Raw genomic sequence first — 25,404 nt, 5'->3', positions numbered from 1 at the left:
ATTTCTGTAGCCTCTATTCTAAGGCCTCAAACTGATTCAAGTAGATACTCCACGCTTCTTTGCCGTCAAAATTTGGTAGCTTCACTTTCATCACTGTTTGCATTCCAGGATCGGGATGAAGAGGAGTCCGCTTTACTTTCATCTGTAATTCTTGGATTTTTTTTGTACTTGCCCCATTTCTTGTTCCACTGTTGCTTCAAAGCTAGTCATGAATTGTTTCTGATTCACTCCAGATCTGCTCTAAGTTGTAAATCTCGTTCCTTTTATTTTCTGTCTCGTTCGTCCTACTTCTTTTTAAGGTTATCTTTTAAATTCAGTAAGTCTTTTTTCATGGTCTTTATTACGTGTTCTTGTTTTCTGTCTCGTTATTCATTTTCTTTCTTCAAGTCATCTGTCATGGGCCTAATAAGGTCTTTATTTTCTTTCTTTAAGTCATCTTGCATAGTCCTAATCAGGTCTTCATTTCTGTCTTCAGGTAAGATTTAATTGTGTTTAATAAATCTTCCTGTTTCTTCTTGTTCTTCCTTCTGTTCGTCAAACTTCCTTAATAGGAACTCTACCAATATCTCGGTCTCCATCTTGGCCTGACTTCTTGTTAAAGGCATCCACTAAAATAGGCTTCCAAATATTCTTTACTTCTGACACCAATGAAATTGACACCAATGAAATTCAGGAACACACTTTTATTGACAACATCAAAAACTAACCTGATTCGCTTTGACTGGTGGAACAGTTTCAAAATATTTAGAATTATTTTCATTGTTTTTGCCGAAAGAGACCAATAATTTTAGGAAAATACTGACAGTCAAAGCAAGCAAGTATACAAATTCTAGATACAGGGATTTACAATAATATAACCTAAATAACCTAAATTGGGGCCAAAATGGAGTCCTTAAACAAGGTAAACTACTTGAAAACTAGACACTAAAGATAAAAATATTAAACCAAACGTAAGTAAAACCTAAATAGACCCTGGGAATCAACTATACTTGGGTTACCGAACAAATGGAGTGGTCACGTGATCGTTCTGCGCCGGAGGTGTGGCCTAGAGCCTCGATAGGGTTCATGACTTGGGGTTTTATTTAATTTTATTAGTCGAGCGGCTTTAAATCGTTTTGGTTGAATTTTCTGCTATTCGAATATTGAAAAGTTGAGATTGTGTTTATTTTTTTTGTTAATATGTTTGTTAACAAATAATGGCTGATGCGCCACGTACACCCCCATTGTCATCCCCCAAGAAAAGAGTACGAAAATATTTGACCATCATTGCTGAAAAGGAAGTGATTATGAACATATTTAAAACATGTGATAACGAGCATCTAGCATACAACAAAGTTCAAAAAGTCCAGTTTACAGCAGAAGCAGCAGGTAATAAATATTTTTAATATACAGTGTATCCCAGGATGGGCGAATTTATACGTGAAAATTACAAAAAATGTTGTGATTAAAATTTGACCGTTTGGCATCCAGCCCTGCTTGATTAAAAAATAAAATTTAGCATATTATTATTTTTTTTAAATCATGCTTGCTTTGATACGAACATTTTTTAAATTTTATAAGTAGGTAAAGTGGAGGGTGAAGTAGTAATTCTAGGCAAGACATAAAAAAAGTTTATAAGAAAAGGTTCTTTAGAATGCAAAATTATGCCCGAATACCGCAATCATAACCATAGACCTACTTTGATTTTTACGTTTTGTGTACCAATGAATTTTTTTATTCATATTTAATTATTAGAGATTGAAATTTGTAAAAATCAAAGTAGGCCTAGTTATGAAATTCGGTATTCGGGCATAATTTTGCATTCTTTTCGGTAAACCCCAATATATTAACATAACTTTGCATAACAAAATACTTAAAAGGGATTATTATATCATTACCTGGCACAACCTCAAAATCGGTTTGGACCCATTTTACAAGCGACCGTATTATATTTAAAAAAAAGCTGCTTACAAAGCAAAGCTGTACGGTAAAATAATTTAAAATAAGTACGCATAATTCTCCTCGTCTAAATCTGCCAAGGTTGCATCTATGGGCGGGCCTATATTTCGCGCACATCATTTACTCCATCTGTTCGGTAATCCGACTATAACTACAGAATACCAATAAAATAGTACAAAACCTAGGAGAATAATTAACGTATTTAGATTTTCATAATAATATGTTTCAGATTATTGAAAACATCTCTAGAATGTTCTTTAAAGGTTTTGAAGAAAAGCTATTTTAAGAAATTTGAGGTTTAGAGCGTCGAGAGACAGCTTAAAAGGCCTTCATTATTTAAATCAAAAAATTCATCCATTTTCACAAAGATTTTTAAACATGTAAAAAAAATGCGACTTTAATTCGAGCGCGTCAGATCTTTATACAGATAGTTCAACTTAATATCCTGGTCGTCCTAAACGATAATCTGACAATTATATGGGATGACATTGTCTTTTTTATTTTTTATTACTGGATATAATTAAATAATATACATTTATAGGTATTATCATGTATTGACATAAAACTAAACAGAACAATTTTAAAAATAGTATCCTTGTCTTCATCCTTACTGGATTCCTCTAAGAAGTTGGTTTCCCCTTGGCCAATTTTTTTATCAACCTAAGTAAAGAAGGCTTACTATTTCTCGTATTATCTGTTTTAGTACCCTTCGGATCTTGCTTTCTACTAAATTGGTTCTAGTTGTTATTTTGTATAAAAAAGCCAAATCACTTTGGTTTATATAATAATAATAATAATAATAATAATAATAATAATAATAATAATAATAATAATAATAATTATAATAATAATAATTTGAAAAGTTTTGAAAAGGCCGAAAAACAATTTTATAGAGAGCTAAATTCAAAATCAGATCACCCAGATAAGCAATACCCCACGAAAGAACAAATTCAAGATTTTTGGGCCAAACAACTTGCAACTCAAACAACATGCAATATCAACGCAAGCTGGGTTACTGAAGAGAAACAAAATAGTAATAAATATAGCTAGATGGAACATCGACCATTCACTATCGAGGAAGTCAACCAGATTATCCAAAAACTGCATAATTGGAAATCACCTGGCCCAGATGGAGTTCATAACTTTTGGCTAAAGAAACTACGGAGTATGCATCCTAAACTCTCAGAATTAATTAACCACGTTATTCTTAACCCAGGAAAGACCAGAACAACACACAAGATCCGTCTAAGTACCGACCAGTAACCTGCCTACCTACTTTTTATAAAATTATCACTTCATGTTTAACACAGCGCATTTATCAACACTGTGAGGAAAACAATATCATAGCAGCATAACAAAAAGGATGCGCTAAAGGATCTATGGGCTGTAAAGAACAACTTATTATCGACTCTGTCATCAACAACCAGGCATATCATAACAAGAGAAATATTTTTACTGTCTACGTCGACTATAAGAAGGCCTTCGACTCAGTGCCACACGAATGGCTTATAAACATTTTAAAAGTGTATAAAGTTGATGGTTATACTTTGTCTTTTCTAGAGAGCGCTATGACAAGTTGGAGAACAACGATCCAGCTCGAAGTACAGGGTAAAAGCGCAGTAAGTACAAACAACATTCTAATTCAAACAGGAATCTTCCAAGGGGACTCACTGAGCGCATTATGGTTCTGCCTTGCTATGAACCCGCTTTCGAACCGTCTTAACTCTACCAACTATGGATTTAGCATCCGAGATAATAACACCGAGATTGCAAAGTTAAATCACTTACTGTATATGGATGATTTAAAAATAATGGCTGCAACTAGGAACCAGCTAAACCAAATGCTGTATATAGTAGAAGAGTTCTCCAACGACATCGGCATGCAATTTGGACTAGATAAATGCCGTACTCTCAATATAATCCGAGGAAAAATTCAGCCAGGAGAATATCAGATGCAGAAATTTCAGACCATCGAGGCCATGGGCGAACACGAAATTTACAAATACTTGGGGATGAAACAATCACAAACGATGCCGGTATGGATGCCAAACATCAGAGACAATCCAACACATAACAGGAGGATGTCAGGCCTTTGCAGCGACAGAATACAAAGAACGGCACGACTCAGCTGGGAAAATTTTACATTAAGAGCTGGCAATGAAGTTGGAACTTATTACAACAGAGAAGGTTCCGTATTATAAATATACTCCAGAACCCGTAGTGGAAAATGACCGATATAAGTTATATTGGGACCGCAGTGTACTTACCGATCAACATGTAAGGCATAATAGACCAGATCTTATTTTAATAGATAAAATTTCCAGGAAAACAACTCTAATTGACGTAGCCATACCGAACAACAATAATCTGCAAGAGAAACACACTGAGAAAATCGCCAAATTTAGAGATCTAGAAATTTAAATCGGAAGGCAATGGAGAATGGATAATGTTCAGACCATCCCAATTGTTATATCGACAACGGGTGTAATACCAAAGAGTCTACTGGAATACCTTAAACAACTAGGAACTGGCGAACATCTATATAAGCACATGCAAAAGGCAGTACTACTGGCAAATGCTCGCAGCACCCGAAAATTCCTAGGAGATAACTCTACATTTCAGGTCACTTAAGGGCACCGAAAAGGCCCCCATACAGACCACAGAGCTTAATCCTTTTGATATCGGAGGTATCTGGGATAAGTAAATGATCCCCCCCCCCCTTAGAGGGAGTGCGAGCCTTAACTGGCTGTAAATAATAATAATAATAATAACGTTAATTAATCCTAAAGAAAATATAAATACATCTGTCATCGAAAATAGGCACAAGGATTAAAAGGCAAATTTCAGCTTCTAAGGTATAAGTGTAACACAAACTTGTAAATCTAGGATGCAATACAAGTTCAGATATAGATAATAAAATTTGTATAATAGTAACAACTAAAACTAGCTCTTGCTACTTAATATTTAATTGACTATAAGCAATAGGTTTACAAAAATAGAAAGTCGTAAGTTGTATGGGCTTAACACAATATTAAGACAAAGTAGTTATTAGCCCTTTCGTTGTAGTATTTCGAAAAGCATTTTTAGATGGTAAGCGGTCCGGTATATGTTTATTCACACAAGTTGCGATATTATAACAAAAGCTGCGTTTAAAAATTTCTTTGCGATGCTGTAGGATCTTCAGAGGATTTCGATGTCTTATATTGATTCCGTGAGTAACAGCCCTGCACTTAACTCTGTTTATTAGGTAGGGAGGACGTTTACTTTTTAAGATTCTATAGCAAAATACAGTGTAATTTAACTCTCTTGTTTGAGACATATTCAGTCAATGCAAGTTCTTTAATTTGTGTGTTAACCCATGTGGTCTTCTTATTCCAAATATGTATCTCACACAAGCATGTGAAGATTCACAATACTTTTTAAAAAATTTCTGCGAATGCCTGCTTCAGGTTTTCAATTCCTTGTCGAAAAAGTCCGATCTAAAATAGAAAAACAGGATACAGTTATGGGTTACGCCATTTCGGTGGGGGAAAGGTTACTGTAACTTTAAAATTTTTAGCTGGGGGTAAATAAAAATAGTTTCCAAATTTTTATCAAAAATAAACAATTCGTTTTTAACGTGAAAGCTACCATCCTCTAATGTATTTGTTCAGAATTCCGGCTTCAACGATTTCATGTATCATTCCAGAATGTTGCCAAGTTCTTTACGAAGCATTAAGAGAATCTTACTTAAAGGTAATTAAGTACGTAGGTACTTAATTATGTGAGTATGAGCAGCTATTAGGTGATATTATTTTAGTAATATTTGGTGTAATTAAAGACAATTTATTAAATTTAATATTTTTAATTCATATTTAAAAAAAAACAGAATCTAATTCACATGGTATTGTCAAATGCAAATTGCGAATGAGTTAAATATTAAGTTTTCATAATAAGATGCCGCTGAGGAGATCTGCTTGAACATGCAGAATCACTTCCCTGTTAAATGTTCGGAAATTTTTCCCTCGGCATTAAATTTTTATCCTCTTCCTGACAATCTAAAACGCATTGCTGTATTTTTCTTTTTAATTTTCTTTTACTAACTTCCTGATGTAAGTTACGGAGTGACGATGCCATAAAATCTCCGAATATCTGCTCGTCATCATTTACCTTGGTCATTTTCATTATAGCCTTATAAAGAAATTTATCTTCTTTTGCTATTTTTTTATTTTTTCGGACCACCTCTCGTTCACCAACAGGACGAGAAATGCTTAGGATATTAATACGGGCATCACTAATTGTCACCTCTTCAGATACAGGAGATTCATTTGGACTATTTTGTGTGTCTGCATAGATGTCCCCTGTTTCAATTGTTATTTTCTAAAAATACAATAATTATTTAATAGTATATTATGATATAAAGTATATAGGAGAGCATTTAAAGCACGTGCGACATATTTCAAAGCAGGATGCGAGTGTTTTGTAAGGCGCAACGGCTTTAAAGGCTTCTATACACGCATATCATATGCTATTTTTTTATTACGAATGCACCATAATTTTAAAAATGTTAAACATTGTATTAAACGTACAAATATTTCTAAAGCAATCTATGAAAAAGTAGGCGCGTATCATATTATGAATGCTACAGCCTGAGATAATTGTTGATTATGATGCATGCGTAATAAGAAACATTTTTTGTAATTTTTAGATGCCGAATTCAAGTATCGAATGGAATAATATCGCGCAGCAGACAAATGGAATTTTTCGAAATGCTTAGGGGTCCTAGATGAAAAAAATATTGTTTTACAGGCACCTAAAAATACTGGTAGTCACTATTTTAACTATAAATGATATCACATTATTGTCTTAATGGCTTTAATAGATGCCAACCAACCAAACCCAACCCAACTATAAATTGATGTCGATGTTGATTGATGTCGGTTGCAATGGACGTGTGTCCGACGGGGGAATATTTAGTAACTGTTCACTCTCAAGAACATTAGAGGAAAATATTTTGCACATTCGCCATGAAAGAGCACTTTAAGGAAGAAATAGACCTATACCTTTTGTAATAGTAGCTGATGATGCGTATAGCCTTAAACCATATCAACCAGGGCCGAATCGTGTTTTTTACTAAAGGTTACCTAGGACCCGAAGAGTAGTTTAAAATGCTTTTGGTCATATTGCAAACAGATTTAGAATACTAAACGCCTATTGAATTATGCCCCGAAAAAAGCTATATTATTTTGGTAATATGTGCTCTTCACAATTTTCTTCTGATACGCGACTCTAAATTAAAATATTCGTTTGAAAATATTTGAACACCAAAGGAAATAAAAAAAGTGAAGATCCGTCATTTGGATGCTTTATTCACCTTCAACCCCTATAGCCCCAAAACTATTGTCAATATAGCAAAGAAATACGATCAGAATTTAAAAAATATTTCTGTTCGCCTATGAGAAGTACTTATGCTAATGTTTAGGAATTACTGTATGTAAAAGTAATACAATGTATACCTAGACTTCTTCGGCTTTTATTACAAATAAGTCCTCCAATAATAAACTTTAATGCGTCAAAAAAATGCGTCAAAACCACATCGTTTACTCCTTCTATATATTTCTTCTTTTTAATTTTTTTATTTCATTATTCATTTGTGTTCTTAAATTGTGCAGTTTTCTTGTAATTTCTGCAGTAGTAACGCAGAAATGTTCTGCCATAGTGGCTGTAGTAGAATATTTCTTTACTCCATCTTTGTAAAATGTTGTTGTTGTATCCCATAATTCAGGGCTTGCTTGAAGCATTTCAATCAGTTCTTTAATTTTTCCTTTGACCAGTAGCTTAATTGGGCCATTTTGTAAATACTAAACGCCTATAAATTTATTATTTTTATATTTTTAAAACATATTTACTCTAAAAAAATTACAGAGTTCCAATATTTATAAACAGCGCACAGCTGGTCTCTCACTAATCTAGCAATAGATTTCCAACCTACCGGTATACTTAAGGGCAAGTCTCGACACGTTTAAAAAATGCGTTCAAACGAAAAATCTACTCTACACGCTATTCATATACAGACATTTAATCTATAGAGCATATCTAGACCTTAACGTGTCCACGTGTGTACAGTTTTTTCTACAACTTTTAACCAGTTTACACTTGATAACGGTTGGAGATACTTACCAACCGAAACGTCGTGTTACATTAAATAAATAAGACAATGCAAGTCCGACAAGATGTTTTTACATTATTTATTATTGTAATACGTATAAAACTTATTGCATTAAATTAACATAATTGTTCTGAATCAACAAACAAATCGAAGCGTCAAACAATTTACTATAGTGATCAGCTGAAATGGCATCATGGCGGCAGTAAAGTGGGGATGGTGCGAGAAAGTGAGATATACTACTTCTGTTAAGTTATATCATCCACCACCTCCTTTTTGTTTCCCTAGAATTCTTTCTCAATAGCTGTAAATAAGCAACACTTATAACTACAAAAGCAGCAGAATCAGTCATCAATTTTTCACTATTAATTTTGACCATTCGGATACGTTATTTCCATACTTCGCATGTGTCTATAGTGGTGGCGGTTTTGAAAAGTCAAATGTATGAATGCCCTTAACAGTATAATACTGTTTTGCTTATATCTTAAATTCGTTTCTTGCTATAAAGATTATTATTATATTTTCATAAATTATTAAATAATTAATTTTAAGTTATAAATCTTAACATGTAATAAAGAATTAAAGGTAAAAAAGACTAAATATTAATAACATAATAAAGTAAATAAAAAATCATACAACTTTCTTTCTGACCCAACTAACATTAAAAAAAATCTATAACATTAAGCGGATTTGAACCTGCAACCTTTTGCAGTCAAATTGGATATCACAATAACTGCGCCAGCGCAAGTAAATTTTTAGAGTAGGACTAATTATTTCATAGTGGCATTTCTTATTTTTTAATTTTTTTTGAAACCATGATTTAAGCTAAATATATTAGCTTGTAATTTATGACCACTATTTGTGTAATTTTTTCTTCCACATACAAATTAAAATAAATTTTTATTGAATCTTGATGATATAGTCGCGGCCAGATATTGATAGTTACCAAAATAAATTATGTCTGGTGATGACTATAATGTTGATAAATGATAAATAACATTTCCAATAAATATCAGATTTACTTTACTTACTAGTAGATAATATCTTTTTGCCCTGAGATAAACGGCATAAACCCTAAAGAATGCTTAAACTATGTTCTTTACACATAGTAGAAAATAATTATTTATGTGTTTAAACTGATGTTACGCCCTAGTTCATAAAACGTGAAACTATATAAATCTTCATAAGTGTGTAAAGTGAGTACTTTACGCATGGTAATAGAAAAAATACTTTTAATAATTCAATAAAGTGTTAATTAAAGAAATTGTTCATTAGAGTTTTTCAACGTTTGTCACTTAAGAAAAATATGTTCTCGACTCTCGAGTCCTTAACACTTGCATCTTACACATGTTCGGATGTTTTGCAAGATTTATAGTCTGTTATTAAAAAAAAAGTAGAAATGCATATAAAATATGATTTTCTAAAGTTAGTTATTTAAATAATACCAAATAAAATAGGTAATTAGTTTCGATTGGTCATGATAATAGAGATTTTATTTTACTAAATGTTCATTTCTAGGCATTTACCCTAAGTGAAGAAAGTGAGGTATCGCTGCCCTCTGACGAAAATAAAGATGCTGAAGATCTGAAACAGCTAAATGAAAATATTAAACTTGCTGATAAACTTTTAGCCTCTGGAGAACTTTCAACAGTACAATCACCTCTAAAAAAAACTATTTGTTTAAAGACAATGGAAATTAAGGCAAAAAATAAAAAAACCTATTCTAAGGTTGGTATAACTTATTTATTTAGGACATAATTATTATTAAAAAAAGTAGGCCTATTTATGCTAAATACACAATCTCAAATTAATCTAAGAATATATTTTTTCGAGAAGGCAACTATAAAACTCTGCTAGCCTTAAACTTTTTACTAATAATAGTTTTTCTTTTCCTAACTATGAGCAAAATAACAGAGTTACATATACCCTTAGGTTTAAACGTATTCGAAGATATGTATGGTGGTAATTAATTTTTCTAAAGTACTTCTATATAGGGTGTTTTTAGAGTTGAGTCATTTATTTTAACTGCTTGTAAGATTTTAAAAAATTGAAAAAACAAGAATGCTACTAAACAATTTTTTTGATATTTTCTGCAGATGCTGTAAAAACTCCAACTGCTTTTTGTTTACTGCTCTTACCGTTTATCAAAATTTTAGTACAAATCTTTGCTTCGATCAGTTGTATCAGACTTTTAATAGTGCATATTTTATTTGTCTGATTATTTTGTGTGGAAAAAGAAAGGCCTAGGCCTACAAACAACAATTAATTAGTTGAAACAAAACTTGGATGAGGAATTGTAAAGTTGTATGAGGAAAGACTTCCTTTTGAAAAATCATCGAGTCCGACGTATCCTTATAAATTTAGTTAATACACTGGGTATTTAAAAGAACAATGAGGAGACGCTGGAAGAGCCACTCAACTTGAAATATTATAAATTGAGAAAGATATTTTAGCAATGGTCGAAGACGACTCAACAATGAGTATTAGAGCGGTAGGTCAAGTGGAAGTTTCTCATAGTAAACTAGAGAAAACAATATGACAAGAACAGTATTATCATTATCATTATTAACCGGTACACTCGCGTCAACCTAAAGATCATCCTAGAAGAGTTGTATTTTGCCAGAGGCATTTAGAATAGTTTGTCAGAAATGATTTCAGCAATTGTAATCAGAAAGATTTTACGAAATTAATTTTATGTACAGCTAAAGCCAAATTTACGCTTGATCAAGTGCAAAGTTTCCACAACAATCATGTTTGGACAGAACAAAATTCACATGCTCTGAAAATATCTATTTTCAACAAAGGCTTTCATTAAGTATTTAGGCTGGCAGTGAAATTTATTTAAATTTTCTTCGCGACAATTATAAGATATTCCTTTAAATATGAGATAGAATATATGGTTTCTACGGGAGGCAGGTCCACTACATTTTAGACGAAAAGTTCATAAGTATCTGTATGTTACATTTGTGAATAGATGGATAGGGCGCAATGCTCCTATTTCTTGGCCTCTTCGCTTCTTAGATGCCTCGTTTTTTTTTCTGTGGAGTTATTTGAAAGAGTTGGTTCATAATGGAATAGTTCATAATGGAACAGAAATACTTTGGAAGATCTTTGCAAATTCTTGTGATTTAATTCGTGGACACCAGGATTTTATTTCCGAAGCTTGTAAAGAGTCATAGATTGACCGAGGAAAATTGTGTATTAATCGAAAAAAATGGGTACAATTTTGAACATTTTTTGTAAAAACCGTAACCATTTAACTTACTAAAGATTAAAAAAAAATAATTTTCAATATTTTAAAATAACTCTCTTATAATGCAAGTTTTATATAGATGATTTTAAGTATATTAACTTCTTTTAACGATTTCCTTAAACTGTTAAAATAAATGACTCAATCCATTTATGAGCCTTTAAACAACGTTGGTTTTTTATGACTACCGTGTTGATTTTAATGTTTTAAGTAGTTGAATTTGAAACTTTATACTTATGTAATAGAACACGGTTTGTAAATTTGTCTGGGCTTAAAATGAATACCGGTATGATTACTTGTGGAAATTTTCTTTATTACACAGGTTGAAAATCGATCATTATGCATAGAGAGCTTAAAGACGAAATATAGCAACGCGCACCATCTCGTGCGCTCTGCTACTCGCCTGCTAGATACAACTACCTACTACTACTACCTTTTCAGGATGTTAGTAAGCATCTAACTTTGATAGGGTTACCTGTATTACTTGCAAAAAAAAATCGCAAAATATTACTCAAAAAATTGGGTTTCTATAAACACCTCTTTACATTTTTTTCCCTAACGCTAGCTTTACATATATAAATATATAACCATATTCAAAAATCAAATTAAAACTTAAAAATAAACTTAGCAAAAATTACTTAATTAAATTAAAGGCTCAAACAGATCTTTTTACCTAAACAATGAGTTAAGCTATCATAAAGCCATTTCACACTTCCAGAAGAGTTTCTAATAAAATGGAGTTGGCACAATCAACAATTTTATCTCAAAACTCCTTTTATATATTTTTAAGCGTTGGAAGAACTATCAAAAAACAATAGTCCTATAATATGGTATCCCAAAATGCCAAACCAAACATTTAATTTTTGTAGATTCTGAGTACGGAATTGAAACTTCTATGCTCATTTTGCCGAGATCAAATACGAACAATGGAAGGATTGTGTTTTATATAATGAAAAAGAAGATTCATTTAAAAATAGAAGACTTCATATAAACTTTCATTTTCATTTGATTTTTCCATCATAATGTCACAAAATTTCATTCCTCACCAATGGTCTTCGAAAAATATCTCCTCTTTTAAGTTTCGGAATATTTGAAAAATGTGTACCCATGTTCTTTTCAAATACCGGCAATAATTTTATGATCCATACGCAGTTCCTTTCCAACACTTATACTTGTTTATGTTGAATTCACTTCTAGGATACTACAGACTATTCCTTTTAGTTGCTCTTGCTCCTGGATCCTTTCAATAGAACTTAAGTGTGACATTTATGACAATCTTGAAGATAAAAAGATGGGTCAAAATTCGAAACCACAATTAAATTATTTCAAGGAATCGGTCTATGTCAAAATTTATTTGAAAACAAATCCCTTTATTTTACTACCGAATTGCCTCCATAAAACCATTTAATAATTTAAACTTTTTCGAAAGGAGTATCAACAGCCATAATAAGTCGAAAAAAATTGTAGTAATAAGTGTAGCGTGCAGTCACGCAGAAATATGAAGCATGCTCATATTATTGTTATTACATAAAACATAAAAACAGCAAATACCTATCAGACGACCGAAGGCTGCCACTCATCGACCAGAGGTTGCCATAATTTTAGGCAATGCATAATCCTCAATTCCCCGAACTATCTATCTGAGAGGTAGAGATTTGTTTTATCCTACCACTTATTCTACATATTACTGCTATTACACGTTGGCTCGATTGCAAAAATCCTTTGAAGAGTATGATTTGCTTATTCACTACCCTCAACAGCCTTATTTGGAGACCTTTAGTTGGAAACTTTAAATATAATGAGTTTTTAAGTTGCTTTTTTTAACTGTAATCCTTATAGCTCATTGTGATTAATAAGTATCACTTATATATTTTTTACTGTTCATATATATTTTTGTATGACCAAAATGAAATAAGGGCTTTATTAAATCAATATAATTGTTTACACATATCTTTGTTTACCAAACTTCTGCTACAGAGCAAGCAGGATATTAATCCTGCTGCCATCTGTGGGCATCAGTAACTGCACTATATAAATAATAAAAATAATCCTTGCATAATCGGCAAGAAATGTTAGTAAGTAAGTAAGTATAATCGGCTAACAAATCTTTAATCATACGTTTTAAGCATATACAGATATTTGTCAGGGTCCTGCAATAGTGCGTCAGTTTTCCATGAAGCCTAAAAAAAGGGTTATCATTTTCTAACCGATTAACATTTTTTTGCGACGTGCATGTCTGGAACTCATTTTGAAATAACAAAAAAGTTATATAAGCGGCATTTTTTTAAATTGAGTACCATTCTTTTTATTTCATTTTGGGAACTACCTTAGGCTATTTGGTCCGTCCACATTTAGTTTGTGAACATCCAATTAGTTTAATTTTTTCTCTTGATAATATTTATTTGCATTTTCTCTCTAAATTAAAGCTACCATTTCATTTTAATTTAATTTTCTCCTTTTATTGTAACCAACTTAATTAATATTTTCAATTAATATTTTGTTGTTAAGTCTTAACAACAACAAATCTGCCCGTGTACGATAGCCTTTAAATTTCTAAATTCCTTTGGTTTATGCTGAACGGAGACCAGAGAGAAGATTTAATTATTTTTAGCATTTTTACGCATCGCGAATTGATTCCAGTATCGTTATCTATACGTTTATTTCCGCATATGTTGTCTTAATCTTACCGCATCACATATCGTGATTTACTTATCAAACACGCAACCACTCTTAGTGATTAGACCCGAATTAGAAGACCCAAGAAGTCCAGAGCAGGCCTGTTGAAGCCGAATACAGACTCCTTAAGGTAAGGATCTTTAAAGGCTCGTTTTTCGACTTTTCCACATTTAGTTTTAATCACAAAAATATAGATCACTTTAAATCTCTCCCTGAATTGTGTAAATCCACCTTGTGCTTAAATAAAAATATAGGTAAAAATTGTAATAAAAAAAGAAAAAAGAAAAGGTTTTTTCTTACCAGACCAACCACTATTAGTATATGTGCTAAATATGGCTATTTTATCATGCGCAGTTTAACTGCAATAATTTTTTTTACAAAAAAAAATAAAAATAACTACTTCATTTAATTTTATCTTGACATCATAAATGTTAATTGAATGTCACTATTAGACTAAATTCGGATTCTAGAAAAATAGAGGATTTCTTTAAATTAAATGGTTTCTTTCTGTCCTATATAGAAGGTTCGTAGTGATCATTCAGATTTTATGAATTTTAAGGCGCCAATTCTCGCTTTTTTTAAGTGGAGCACTCTGTATATTTGTTATGCAAGAAATGAAGAATTAATAAATAAGTATTTTTTTTATGTAAAGATAATAGCTATCTTTAGTCGCTTTTTAAAATATTCACGATAATAATTAAACAACCATATTAAAAATATTATTCATTTTATAATTATTACATCAGGTGTTCAATATGTGCTGCGTTTTATTCAAAACAATTTAATACGTGCCTAAAAACTTTTTTGTACTTCATGTAACATTTGTAAAGTTACTTGAGCAAAGGCATCTCGTATTCTCTGCTTCATGTCTACTGCCATTATACATGGATTTCTATAAACAACTTCTTTTATAAAACCTTATAAGAAAAAATCAAATCTTGTTAAATCAGGCGATCTGGCTGGCCAATGAATAGGTCCATAAATATTTATCCATTTTTATGAAATGTTGCCTCAGCAGTAAACAGGAAATAATTAAAAGATATGAATCGTTTTGTAATTTATTTGTGCTTCAAGTAAAAAATTTAAGTCGGCTTTGTATTTGTATAAAAAGTGCTTGATGTTCATGGATGAAAATGGTTCCTTTTTAAAATTAGTTGCACTGATCTTTCACTTATTCCACGACTCTCGCTAATAAATTTCTTAAAGATTTTTCATCTAGACATCTTTAGTCAGGATAACGCGCCTCATACATTCGAAAGGCTAAAAGGGAATTCTTTGCACATTGTCTCAACACACATATCATGTCAACAAGTTCCTCTTTGCTAATTTTCATTTTACTATCTTTTAAACAAAACTTTCTTCAGAAACAAAGTTACGGAAAATCATATATTATTTCGTTTCAAAAATTTATTTAGAAAAATAGTTAAATACAAAAAATACTATTAAATTAAAAATACTAAAAATTTTATATCTGCTAATAATTATCGTGAATATCTTAAAAACGACTATACATACATGTTTACATAATAAGAAATGTTCATTTATTAATTCTTTATTAAATACAAAAAATATATACAGGGTGTTCCATTTGAAAAAGGCAAGAAATGAAATTCGTAAAATTTGAATGATAAAGACGAACACTTTGTATATGTCAGAAAGAAACGATTTAAGTCAAAGTAATCCCCCATTCTTCTAGAATCCAAATTTAATTTAATATTGACATTAAATTCTAATTAATCAATTTCTGATGTAAAGATTAGAGGAATTAAATGATATAGTGATTTTTATTTTTGTTTTGGAAATAAAATTATTGCAGCTAAACTGCGCATGACAAAGTAGCCTTATTTAGCGCATATACTAATTAGCCTAAGGTGGTCTCAAAAATGAAATAAAAAAAATAGCACTCCATATAAAAAAAATGCCGCTTATATTATATTGTCTCACTTTTTTGAAGCACCCTGTATATTTTAAGATATACTCCAGGCATGCGCCCATGTGCCAAAACATTTTTAGGAGGTTAGAAAATGTTAACCCTTCTTTTTAGGCTTTATGGAAGACCGACGCACTGTTGCAGGACCCTGTATAGAAAATATTAGTTCACTATTATTCCTGTTCTAAGAAAGCGAACCTTATTACAAAGCTTTTTCGATATTTGATACTTCTGTGACTATCGTAGGAAAAAAACGATCTAACTCCATTCTCTATTCCAATTTTTAAATAAATTAACGCAAATAATAATGTATACTCAACCTGGAAACATATATATGTAACATATATTTTTATTATTATAGGTCCTAACATGTAAAGTAATGACAGAAAAACCCACAAATTCAGCATTTAAGAATAACAGGAAAGTTCGAGAATTGAAAGATGGAAATAAAATGCAAGTAAAAAAGAAGAAAAAAGGTGAACTTATTAGCCATTTATTATTAGTAGTTTAAATATAAAAAAACATCTCTAGAATCCCGCAATAGTTCTGTTTGAAGTAAAAGCTGTTCGTGATGCAACTGACTTTCTGTTTCATCTTAACCTTAATTATGAAGCGGATATTTAACTTATTAAAATAATAATCTTTTAGTTTATTTCTGATTAAGGTAAAACGTTCATTTTTCGTCTACTTTATACCAATAATTTGTCCATTTTTATCTCGCCTGGATCCAATAAACTTAGGTATTTTATGTACAACTTTTTGAAAGTAAATTGTCCTATTTAAATTTGCTGATAATTTGTAGGTCTTTTGAAGTTAACAGTACATATTGCTAAACTGGCTAAGTTTAGTTCTTCGCGAAAAAGAGTTTACTTTTTATAACCTATGTTTCAGTTGCCCTAATTCAAATAAAATTTAATTTATCATTAAATTAGATGTAATGTTTTGTTGGTAAATTGCGCAAATGATGAAGAAAACTATTCATTTCTAGCCAACAAAATTAACTAAGTTTTTATTTTATATGATTATTGATCTCGGAAGCCTTTGAAAATAGTTTGTTTAATATTTATTCTTTGATAACTCCAAAAGTAATATAGAAGATATCAAATTTAATCTTATTTTTTTTTTAATTTAAAATTCAATATTTATAATATATATAAAAGTCTTTTAAATAGCGCTCTCCAGCGAGGACCACGGTTAATCAACTAGCCTCATAAAAAAATAGCGATGTTTCAATTCTGGGAATACTTTGTGTAAATGTGCATTTTATCTTTTTTTCAGTGAAATCTTGATTGCTCTTAAGCTGTCCTAAAAGCTACTGGCAAAACGCAACTCTTCTAGGATGGTCTTTAGGCTGTAATGCTTGTACGCGTTGACAAACGAAAAGATTTTATTCTTGTCATATTTTCTTTCATACTACGTATGTACATACGTATTCCATGTACTACGAGAAACTTCAACTTGACTGGCTCTAATCGGCTTTAGCCATATCTAAAATATCTTCCTTATTTTGGCTTGAATGCATGATTTCCTTTTTATTTCATTAACTCAATATTCAATATACGATATCACAAAGTTTAACAATCATATTTCCAAACATCCTTCTTTTCGAGTACAAATGACATACTTCGTAAAAAATTTTAAAAATTGCGTATGACAATGAAATGACTATTTTAATTTCTTGCCTCATCTAAGCCCCGGAGACCCAGGTATCGTTGTCAGACTTTAAAGGTACGTAATTTAGTGGTGTTTGGTATGATTGTTACCGTGTATAAATTTTTCGCCATAATGAAATTAAACTATAGATTAAATCACCGATAATATTGACAAATTCTAAATTAAATGTCATTCAATGTTAATTTTTTTGCACTTGTAAAATCGTAAAAAGTTAAATTTTATGAGACCTGGAGGGTGTACTAAGTGAGTACTTTATGTATGGTAGCAGAAAAAATATAAATATGAACCAGTAAAGATAATGTTTAAAATAATGGCGATATTGTCCAATTTAAATAGATGTTAGATGAAAAAAGTTTTTTTTATGAAAAACTAAGTTGATTTACGTCATGCTTGCTATTTTCCATATAATTAAATATAATTGTATCATCGACATTGAATCACCATATGAATTTTTTATATCAGGCGAAACAATATTTTATTTTCTTTAAAAATTAGGTGAGTCCCTTTTAAAAATGATCAACCTTCTATTCCTTATTAATGCCTTTGATTGTTTATATACAATGCATTCACGATAAAAGGAACAAATTTGTTTAAAATTCAGGTATTTTTTTTTATTTTTTGGGCACACGCGTTTTTTGAAATAAAAAAATTTCTATCAAGGGCGTCTCAATTAAAAAAGTATGGCATCAACATTAATTTTTTTAAATAGAACACTCTGTATATTATGACGTTTTACAATTCTATGATATATTCTAAATACTTTTTGATTATCAAACCTAAAGTCAATGATTTGTCAAATATGACGTAACAGACTAACGAAATATATGAAATTAAAATATTAACTTTTTGTTGTCTATTTGATTTAATGCGTTCTTTGCAATGAAAATTTTGGTTTCAGTGTATCTCTATGTGTAAGTAGAAACTATGATGGCAATATTAATTTTTTATGTGATTAGGAGACATGTGATTTCGATGGAAAGCTGTGATTTAGGAAACATGGCCATCTAAGAAATTTATCTAAAGGAAAACCTGACAAGGTATCTGAAGATGCTACGCTGAATGTTCTATTAGAAACGGAGAATAATCTTCATATTGCAATTAGTACAATTTCCAGGAATCGAAATTTATCCGTAGGGTTAGTGGCAAAAATTCTTCATGTTAATAAATATTATCCTTATAAAGTACAACTGAATAATTACTAATTAGAATAAATACACGAATTGTTAGAACACGATGTTGACCGCCGAGTGCTGTTTTGTGACCAGATTTTTGAGACTAACAATGATACTGGAAAGTTTATTCGAAATATAATTTTTTTCTGATGAGGTCACCTTTACGTTAAATGGACACATTACCAGATAAAATTGCAGATCTTGGGCAACCGAAAATCCTTATTGGACTCAAAAATACCACACACAGTAAAATAATGTATGGGCAGGTATTGTGAAAAATCTACAAATCTTGGACCCTTTTTTTCGAAGACATTAAACGGAGAGCCCTACTTAGATTTCCTAAAGTTTGAACTTATATCTAATTTAATTGTTTTATTCCCTGATCTACAAGAGGTTGATATACCTAGTTAGTTCTGCCATCGCCGTTCGACAATTTCTTGATTCAACTTTTCTTAAGAGATGGATTGAACGAAGAGAACCAATTGAGTGGCCATCAAGGACATTTTTTATAGACCAAATAATGTTGATGATTTAAATTAAAGGATTCGACAGGAAATTAGGCTAATCGATTCGTAATTGATTGAAAATGTGCAATTGCTGAACGACTTCCAAAATGCACTAAAGGTCTAATCACAATATTATTTAATTACGCACCCCAAATGTTTATCGACTATCATCGCTCACAAGATCTACTGCTTATTAAATATAGGTTTTCATTTCTCCATTCATACAGGTTATGAGTAGTTATGATAATAGTTTAGTAAAGGTCGATTTGTCAGTCCACGTGATATTTTCAATAAAGTGTGGAATATTATTTAGGTTCTGCAACAAAAATCTCCAAAAATGCATTGAAGTAATTCGGCAATAAATTGAACATTAGTTGCATTAAATATTGCATACATCTTTATTTTTTAAGTCGTATGTTTCGATAGTCTATTACGTCATATTTGACAAGCCGCTGACTATGATATGTAATACAAAAAGTATTCAGAATATATCGTAGAACTGTAAAATATCAGATATACAAGGTGTTCCAATTAAAAAAAATGTTATTTTATTATATAAACTCCATAGTTTCTATTTGAGGTACCCTGTATAGAAAATTTTTATGGTAAAAAACGCGCAAGTGTCCATGCTAATCGACGTGTCCAAAAAATAAAATATGAAAAAAACGCCTAAATTTTAAATGAATTTGTTCCTTTTATTGTGAGTATATAATAAAAATGAAACAGATAGGTAGCATATTATTTTTTTATAGTTTTTAACTATAAAACTAAATATACTAGCTGCCTGGTAGAATTGTAAAAGATGCAAGCTTCCAAGATGGATATAACTTACACAAAATGTTAATAAGGCAGCTTCAAGGCAGCAATACCGGCCTAGATATTTTATTTATTCCTGGATGCTGAATTTATTTCTTAAAATTTTCTAAGAAAAATTATTTTATTAGAAAAAATTATTTTTTTAAATCGGTTTAAAAAACCGACCGATTTAAAAAAATCAAACGTCAAAATAAAAAACTTCGAAAGACCTTTTAAACAAGTTATTACTCGATACCTCTTGCCATTTAAAATTTTTAAGGCCCCAGGATCGGGAGCAGGGGGTGAAGTAATTTTAGGTTAGAAAGTTGTCCCCCTTGACAAACCTTTTGATGTATTTCGGCGTTTTTCTTCTTAAACAGTGGTTTTCGATAAATCCGTGGTGGGAAGTTTTCAAATGAACACCCTGTATATACATACATGTATATTAGGCAGAACACTATGGACTACAGGTCTAATCACATTATTATTTAATAACGCACCCCAAATATTTATTGACCATCGTCGCTCATAAAATCTACTGCTTATTAAGTAAAGGTTTTCATTTCTTCATTCATGCACATTATGAGAATTCATGATACCAGTTTAGTAAAGGTCGATTTCTCAGTACATGTAATATTTTCAATAAAGTGTTGATTATTATTTAGGTTCTGCAAAAATTCTCCAAATATTTTCGCGACGCTCACTATTCTCTTGATGCAAAACCTAAACTTTTTGAGGTCTAAATGGATAGAGACCATTTCGCCTTAATAATCCGTGTACTGAATCTTTTTCGAAATGAAGTTGAGATTTCACAATTCAAAGACTTGTAATTAGTTGTCTTCACGAAGTAAAGAATGTGTTCTTCCTGAGTGACACTTGCACGTGGTGGACGATCTGCCTGATTTTTTTGGGGATTTAAATCGCCTGTTTGCAGTCATTTCTAATGTTTTACTCGTCTTATGGGTTTTCCATCAAGGTGCCGACGATTTGATAACCATTCCGTGGAGGTTTTAGCCGCAGCAATGATGTTGTCAATATATACACCTAATAGTTTTAATATATCTACATAGTCTCGATTACTGTGGTACCGTGCGATTTCAAATACACAAAAATTAAAGAAATGATTCTTTTTAATATGACGAAATAATAAATACATCGCTATAGCAACGTAATATTTATGTTAAATAAAAATAAAGGCGATCTTAAAATACAAAGCATTATTTACATTTTAAGCCATAACTCTGTAACGAAGAGGATCCCATTTTTTAAAATCACTTACTTTTGAACTTGTAATAGCCCCCTGTATATAGTCATTTTGAGACATCTTGTATATTAGATAGACCATTGTTTCAGAACATTTGCTAATATTCCGTGTGTGCCGCGAGTTTTCGCAAGGTGTGCCCGTCGTCCGCTTCATGCTTATCGCACCTTCGGGTCTAGCCGGCGTTGCAATATGAATTTATGGTAACCGTCTTTTTCTGCTCAGACAATAAACAAGAGAAAATATTTTTTAAAGTTTATGGTATTTAAAAAATATTGAAGAAAATTATGATGTAACTAGAAATTACGACGTTTCTGAAAAATTTTTATTTCAAATATTATAATATAAAAAACAAAACACATTTTTTAGAAACCCAGTTTTGACTCTAATTAAAAGTAATTTTAGTCATGACAATTAAATACAAGTTCTGTTGTTTTAAGCCATTAGGAAAATTCTAGAGGCATAAAACTTTAGAAGAAAATACCAAAGAATTTCAAAAACGGTTTTACCACTGGAAAATAATTTACTATTTAAGAATAATGTAACTAAAGGATGCATTGTGGTAAAAATAAAGAAAAGCCGTTAATCACTCTTAAAATAATGCTTTGCAATAACTTGGATTTTTTTAAAACATATTTTTAAACTCTTATTTACGGGCTCTTTTTAAATCCAAAATCATATCAGGCTTTAGAATTCCTATAGTAAAAATTAAAAATATATAATAATTTGATACGTTTAAGTTTTTTTTTGTATACAATATTTTTTTTTATTATAAATTCTTGGAGGAGATTTAGTGTCATTATAACTAAATAGAAAGTTAGTGTCAAAGAGAAAACGCATTTCTTTTCATACTTCTTATTGTACCAATGATTCACATATTGTGTTTTGTTTAACAGAAATATTATAAAAATTAAAAATATAGTACGTTTGTAGATCATCAGCAATACGTTTTTCCTAACCTCAAATACTCTAAATAAGACCTTTTGGCTACATCTAAAGACTCAAGAAGAGCATGTATTCTTATACGAATAATAGCCTCATTTAAACTTCGTTGTTTATCTAATAGATCTAAGTGAAACCTAAAAATCCAAATCAATAGTGTTGCACAGGTTAACCCGCATTTAGATCACTAGAAATTTGATCGATTTTGGTTCTTTTCACCATATTGTTGTGACAGCGATCTATCGAGATATCTCCAAGCTTTTTTATTGTTTACACGTATTTCTTTACTATAGCAAGGTTGAGATGTGCTATATCATCAATACAAGGCCTTAGACAGAAAACTCAACACTTAATAGATATTTTACCTATTTACTTAATTTCTATCTTATTTATATATTTTACGTTTTGTTTTACTCTAGATGTGTGAATCCTCGGGTGAGTTTAAGGAGAAAAGTTTATCATTTTTTTTATCACTCTTAGATATTTTTATAAAATTTTGTACACACCTTTTTATTGCTAAGGAGCATTTTTTAAATTTTCAACAGTGACTCCAGTCTGGGTTTGAACTGACAGTTTTTGAAGAAAAAGGTGGTACGTCACTGATTTTTTTCTAAAAGCCAAAACTAATTTTAAAACCCTAATTTATTTTAAAGCAAATGTAGTTTCTGGTCTTATCTTTGCACAATGCCCCTTTTTTCCGCAAAGAAATAAAGGCCAAAAACTTATTTTCTTCAGTTCATTGAGACTGTTTTTGGTATTTTCTTAAAATGCAATTGAAACTGACTATAAGTGCAAATACAAGAAAAACGATTTAAAAAAAAAACGATACGTACATTAAATTCCCTCTTAAAGCCAATAAACAAAAACTAATTAGTAAGCTGGGTAATCAAGAGGCGTCATAATTTTTGACGTTTCTTTTCACATAGATCATAAATGTTTTATTATTAAATAATAATTATTAGAATAAGACATAAAACATTTTTTTCAAAATTTGTAGTTCGAACCTCGCACATACGTCATTTCACAAAGATATCTGTGGTGATAAAAAATTGATAAAAAACTAAGTAAAGACTCACTTACTTCTTAAAATTTTAACACCTTGCAGCTTAAAAAATAACAAGTTTAGGCCATTGTTTAGGCACCAACCAGTGCGCTTGAGACTCTGCTGAGCCTTCAGCAGTTTCTTCATTAGTTATCTTAAGTGCTTGTTCAAGTCTGGGGTTAGACTAACGCAGCTCTTTAATTTTCCGCACTTTTTGTGGGAAATATTGGCAATGCCTCCAGGTATTTATATATCTTTACACAATTCGGTCCATCAAATCAGTTTTGGAATAATGAGTCTCCGAAATTTACCAACTTTATTACAATACAAATTGTTTTTTTACTTTATTACAATCAAAATAATTTTTCCATTTTCAGTCAAATATCGCCAGTTTGATGTCTCAATTCATCTTGGTAAACATCAAAAAAACTATTTAATTATCCTCTGGTATCCTTAAACAGCCAATATTACACACAAAAAACACTTATTGTATCTTCGAAAATATTAACATTATTTACAGGTAAAAAAAATAATTTTTTTTCTTAAAAATACGATATTAAGATGTCCCGGCTTTACGAATCTATTATGATTCAACTGTTTCAACAACGTAAACTATCTACACAGTGCCTCCACAGCCGTTTTATATAATAATTGTATTCGTATAGTTTAACCCAATTTAGATATCTTTCTCCCAAGACTAATGGATTGGTGCGCTGGTTATTCTGGAATGTATCAGATTTCTCTTTCTCTCCATTATACAGATGTAGTTTTGAAATAAAACTGAAGCCTTGGTAAGTACGATTTGTATTAATTTTGGGATTCTTTCTGTGTTTTTTTTTTTCCTTTTTATGTTCGCAACCACTTCCTTTTAGTGTCCCTTTGCTGATGGATACTGCTGTGTCCGAAACATCTTAAGTGCATAAAATAATGTAAATTTACTATGTGACGTAGCACTGGATATGAAGATATTCTTATAGAGAATTCGAAAAACAGGATTAGGTAAGAGCAAGCACTGCAAAAGTCATGTATGCCTTAAAATCATTATATATTCAATTTGTAGGTAGTCGAAGTATCAGCATAATGTTTAAGCCATTAAGTTTAAAAGGATTTTCTGAAGACTTTAAAAATGGAAAACGTATTTTGATATATTCAATAGATGCTTGCAAAACAATGCAGAGCTTTCACATATAGACACTTTTTGATATTTATTTAATAATTGATGAGGCCTTGGATTTAGCTCAGTCGCTACCACTTACTGATAATAACTATAGTATAGCATATAATGCCTTCATTAAATGATATAAAAATCACACATTAATTGCTATTTAAAAAATTATTTTCTCATATCTGATTTAAGAAAACCTTTAAGAACTTTTTCTTAAAATTCCCGTTATCCCGTTGATTAGTGGAATTTTATCAATTTTTACCCGTTTTTAAATAAAATCGATAGCAATGTATGATAGACTTTAACTCAATATTGCGAATAAAAGTGTATGTAACAATCGAAGTATCATATTAAACCGAACTTTATATTTTCTTGGCACCCCAGACCTTCAGATTTTATTTGAACACTGCCATGAGAATGCCAGGTGTCAAATTTTATTCAAGCTGCTTTTAAGACCTTTTTAAAACCCGCCTTTTCAAATATTAATTACTTATATTCTTCGAAATCACAAAACCATAAGAAACAGTTATTCCTTGATGTCATGTAATAAATTTGTTTTAAAAAGTCCACAATCCAGAATTTGTTAAATACATGCGGCTGTATAGGGTTTGTTGCAGTGCAAGAGATCAGTCTACTTTACAGAACTGTGGCACTTGTGGAAATCGCCATAATTTTTTGCTGCACATTGCTAAAATTCACATAATTTACTCACAAGGGACACAAAGTCAACGATCTTAGTGTACTGTTATAGTTTTTTTTGTGAGCATAACATTTTAACTTAATGTATTCAAATCTGAAACATTTTAGTATAATTTAATAAAGCTTCTATGATTTATCACAGTCTTAGATTAGTGGTTATAAAATCAGAAAGCAAACAAGGATTGCGCCTTATAAGGAAGGGTAATTTG

At 30.9% G+C, this 25,404-nt stretch overlaps 1 protein-coding gene across 1 annotated transcript in view; it reads left to right on the top strand.

Annotated features, from left to right (window-relative positions):
- Nucleotides 1–25,404, top strand: part of LOC126735620 (uncharacterized) — a 113,745-nt gene that overhangs the window by 35,128 nt on the left and 53,213 nt on the right. Inside the window, exons 3-4 of the mRNA XM_050439677.1 lie at nucleotides 9,602–9,811; nucleotides 16,301–16,415. Coding sequence (XP_050295634.1) covers nucleotides 9,602–9,811; nucleotides 16,301–16,415 — 325 coding nt within the window. The remainder of the gene's footprint in view (nucleotides 1–9,601; nucleotides 9,812–16,300; nucleotides 16,416–25,404) is intronic.

Source organism: Anthonomus grandis, chromosome 4 (assembly GCF_022605725.1).
Source record: "Anthonomus grandis grandis chromosome 4, icAntGran1.3, whole genome shotgun sequence".
NCBI classification, from domain to species: Eukaryota; Metazoa; Arthropoda; class Insecta; order Coleoptera; family Curculionidae; genus Anthonomus; species Anthonomus grandis.
This window is presented reverse-complemented; position numbering and strand designations above follow the sequence as displayed.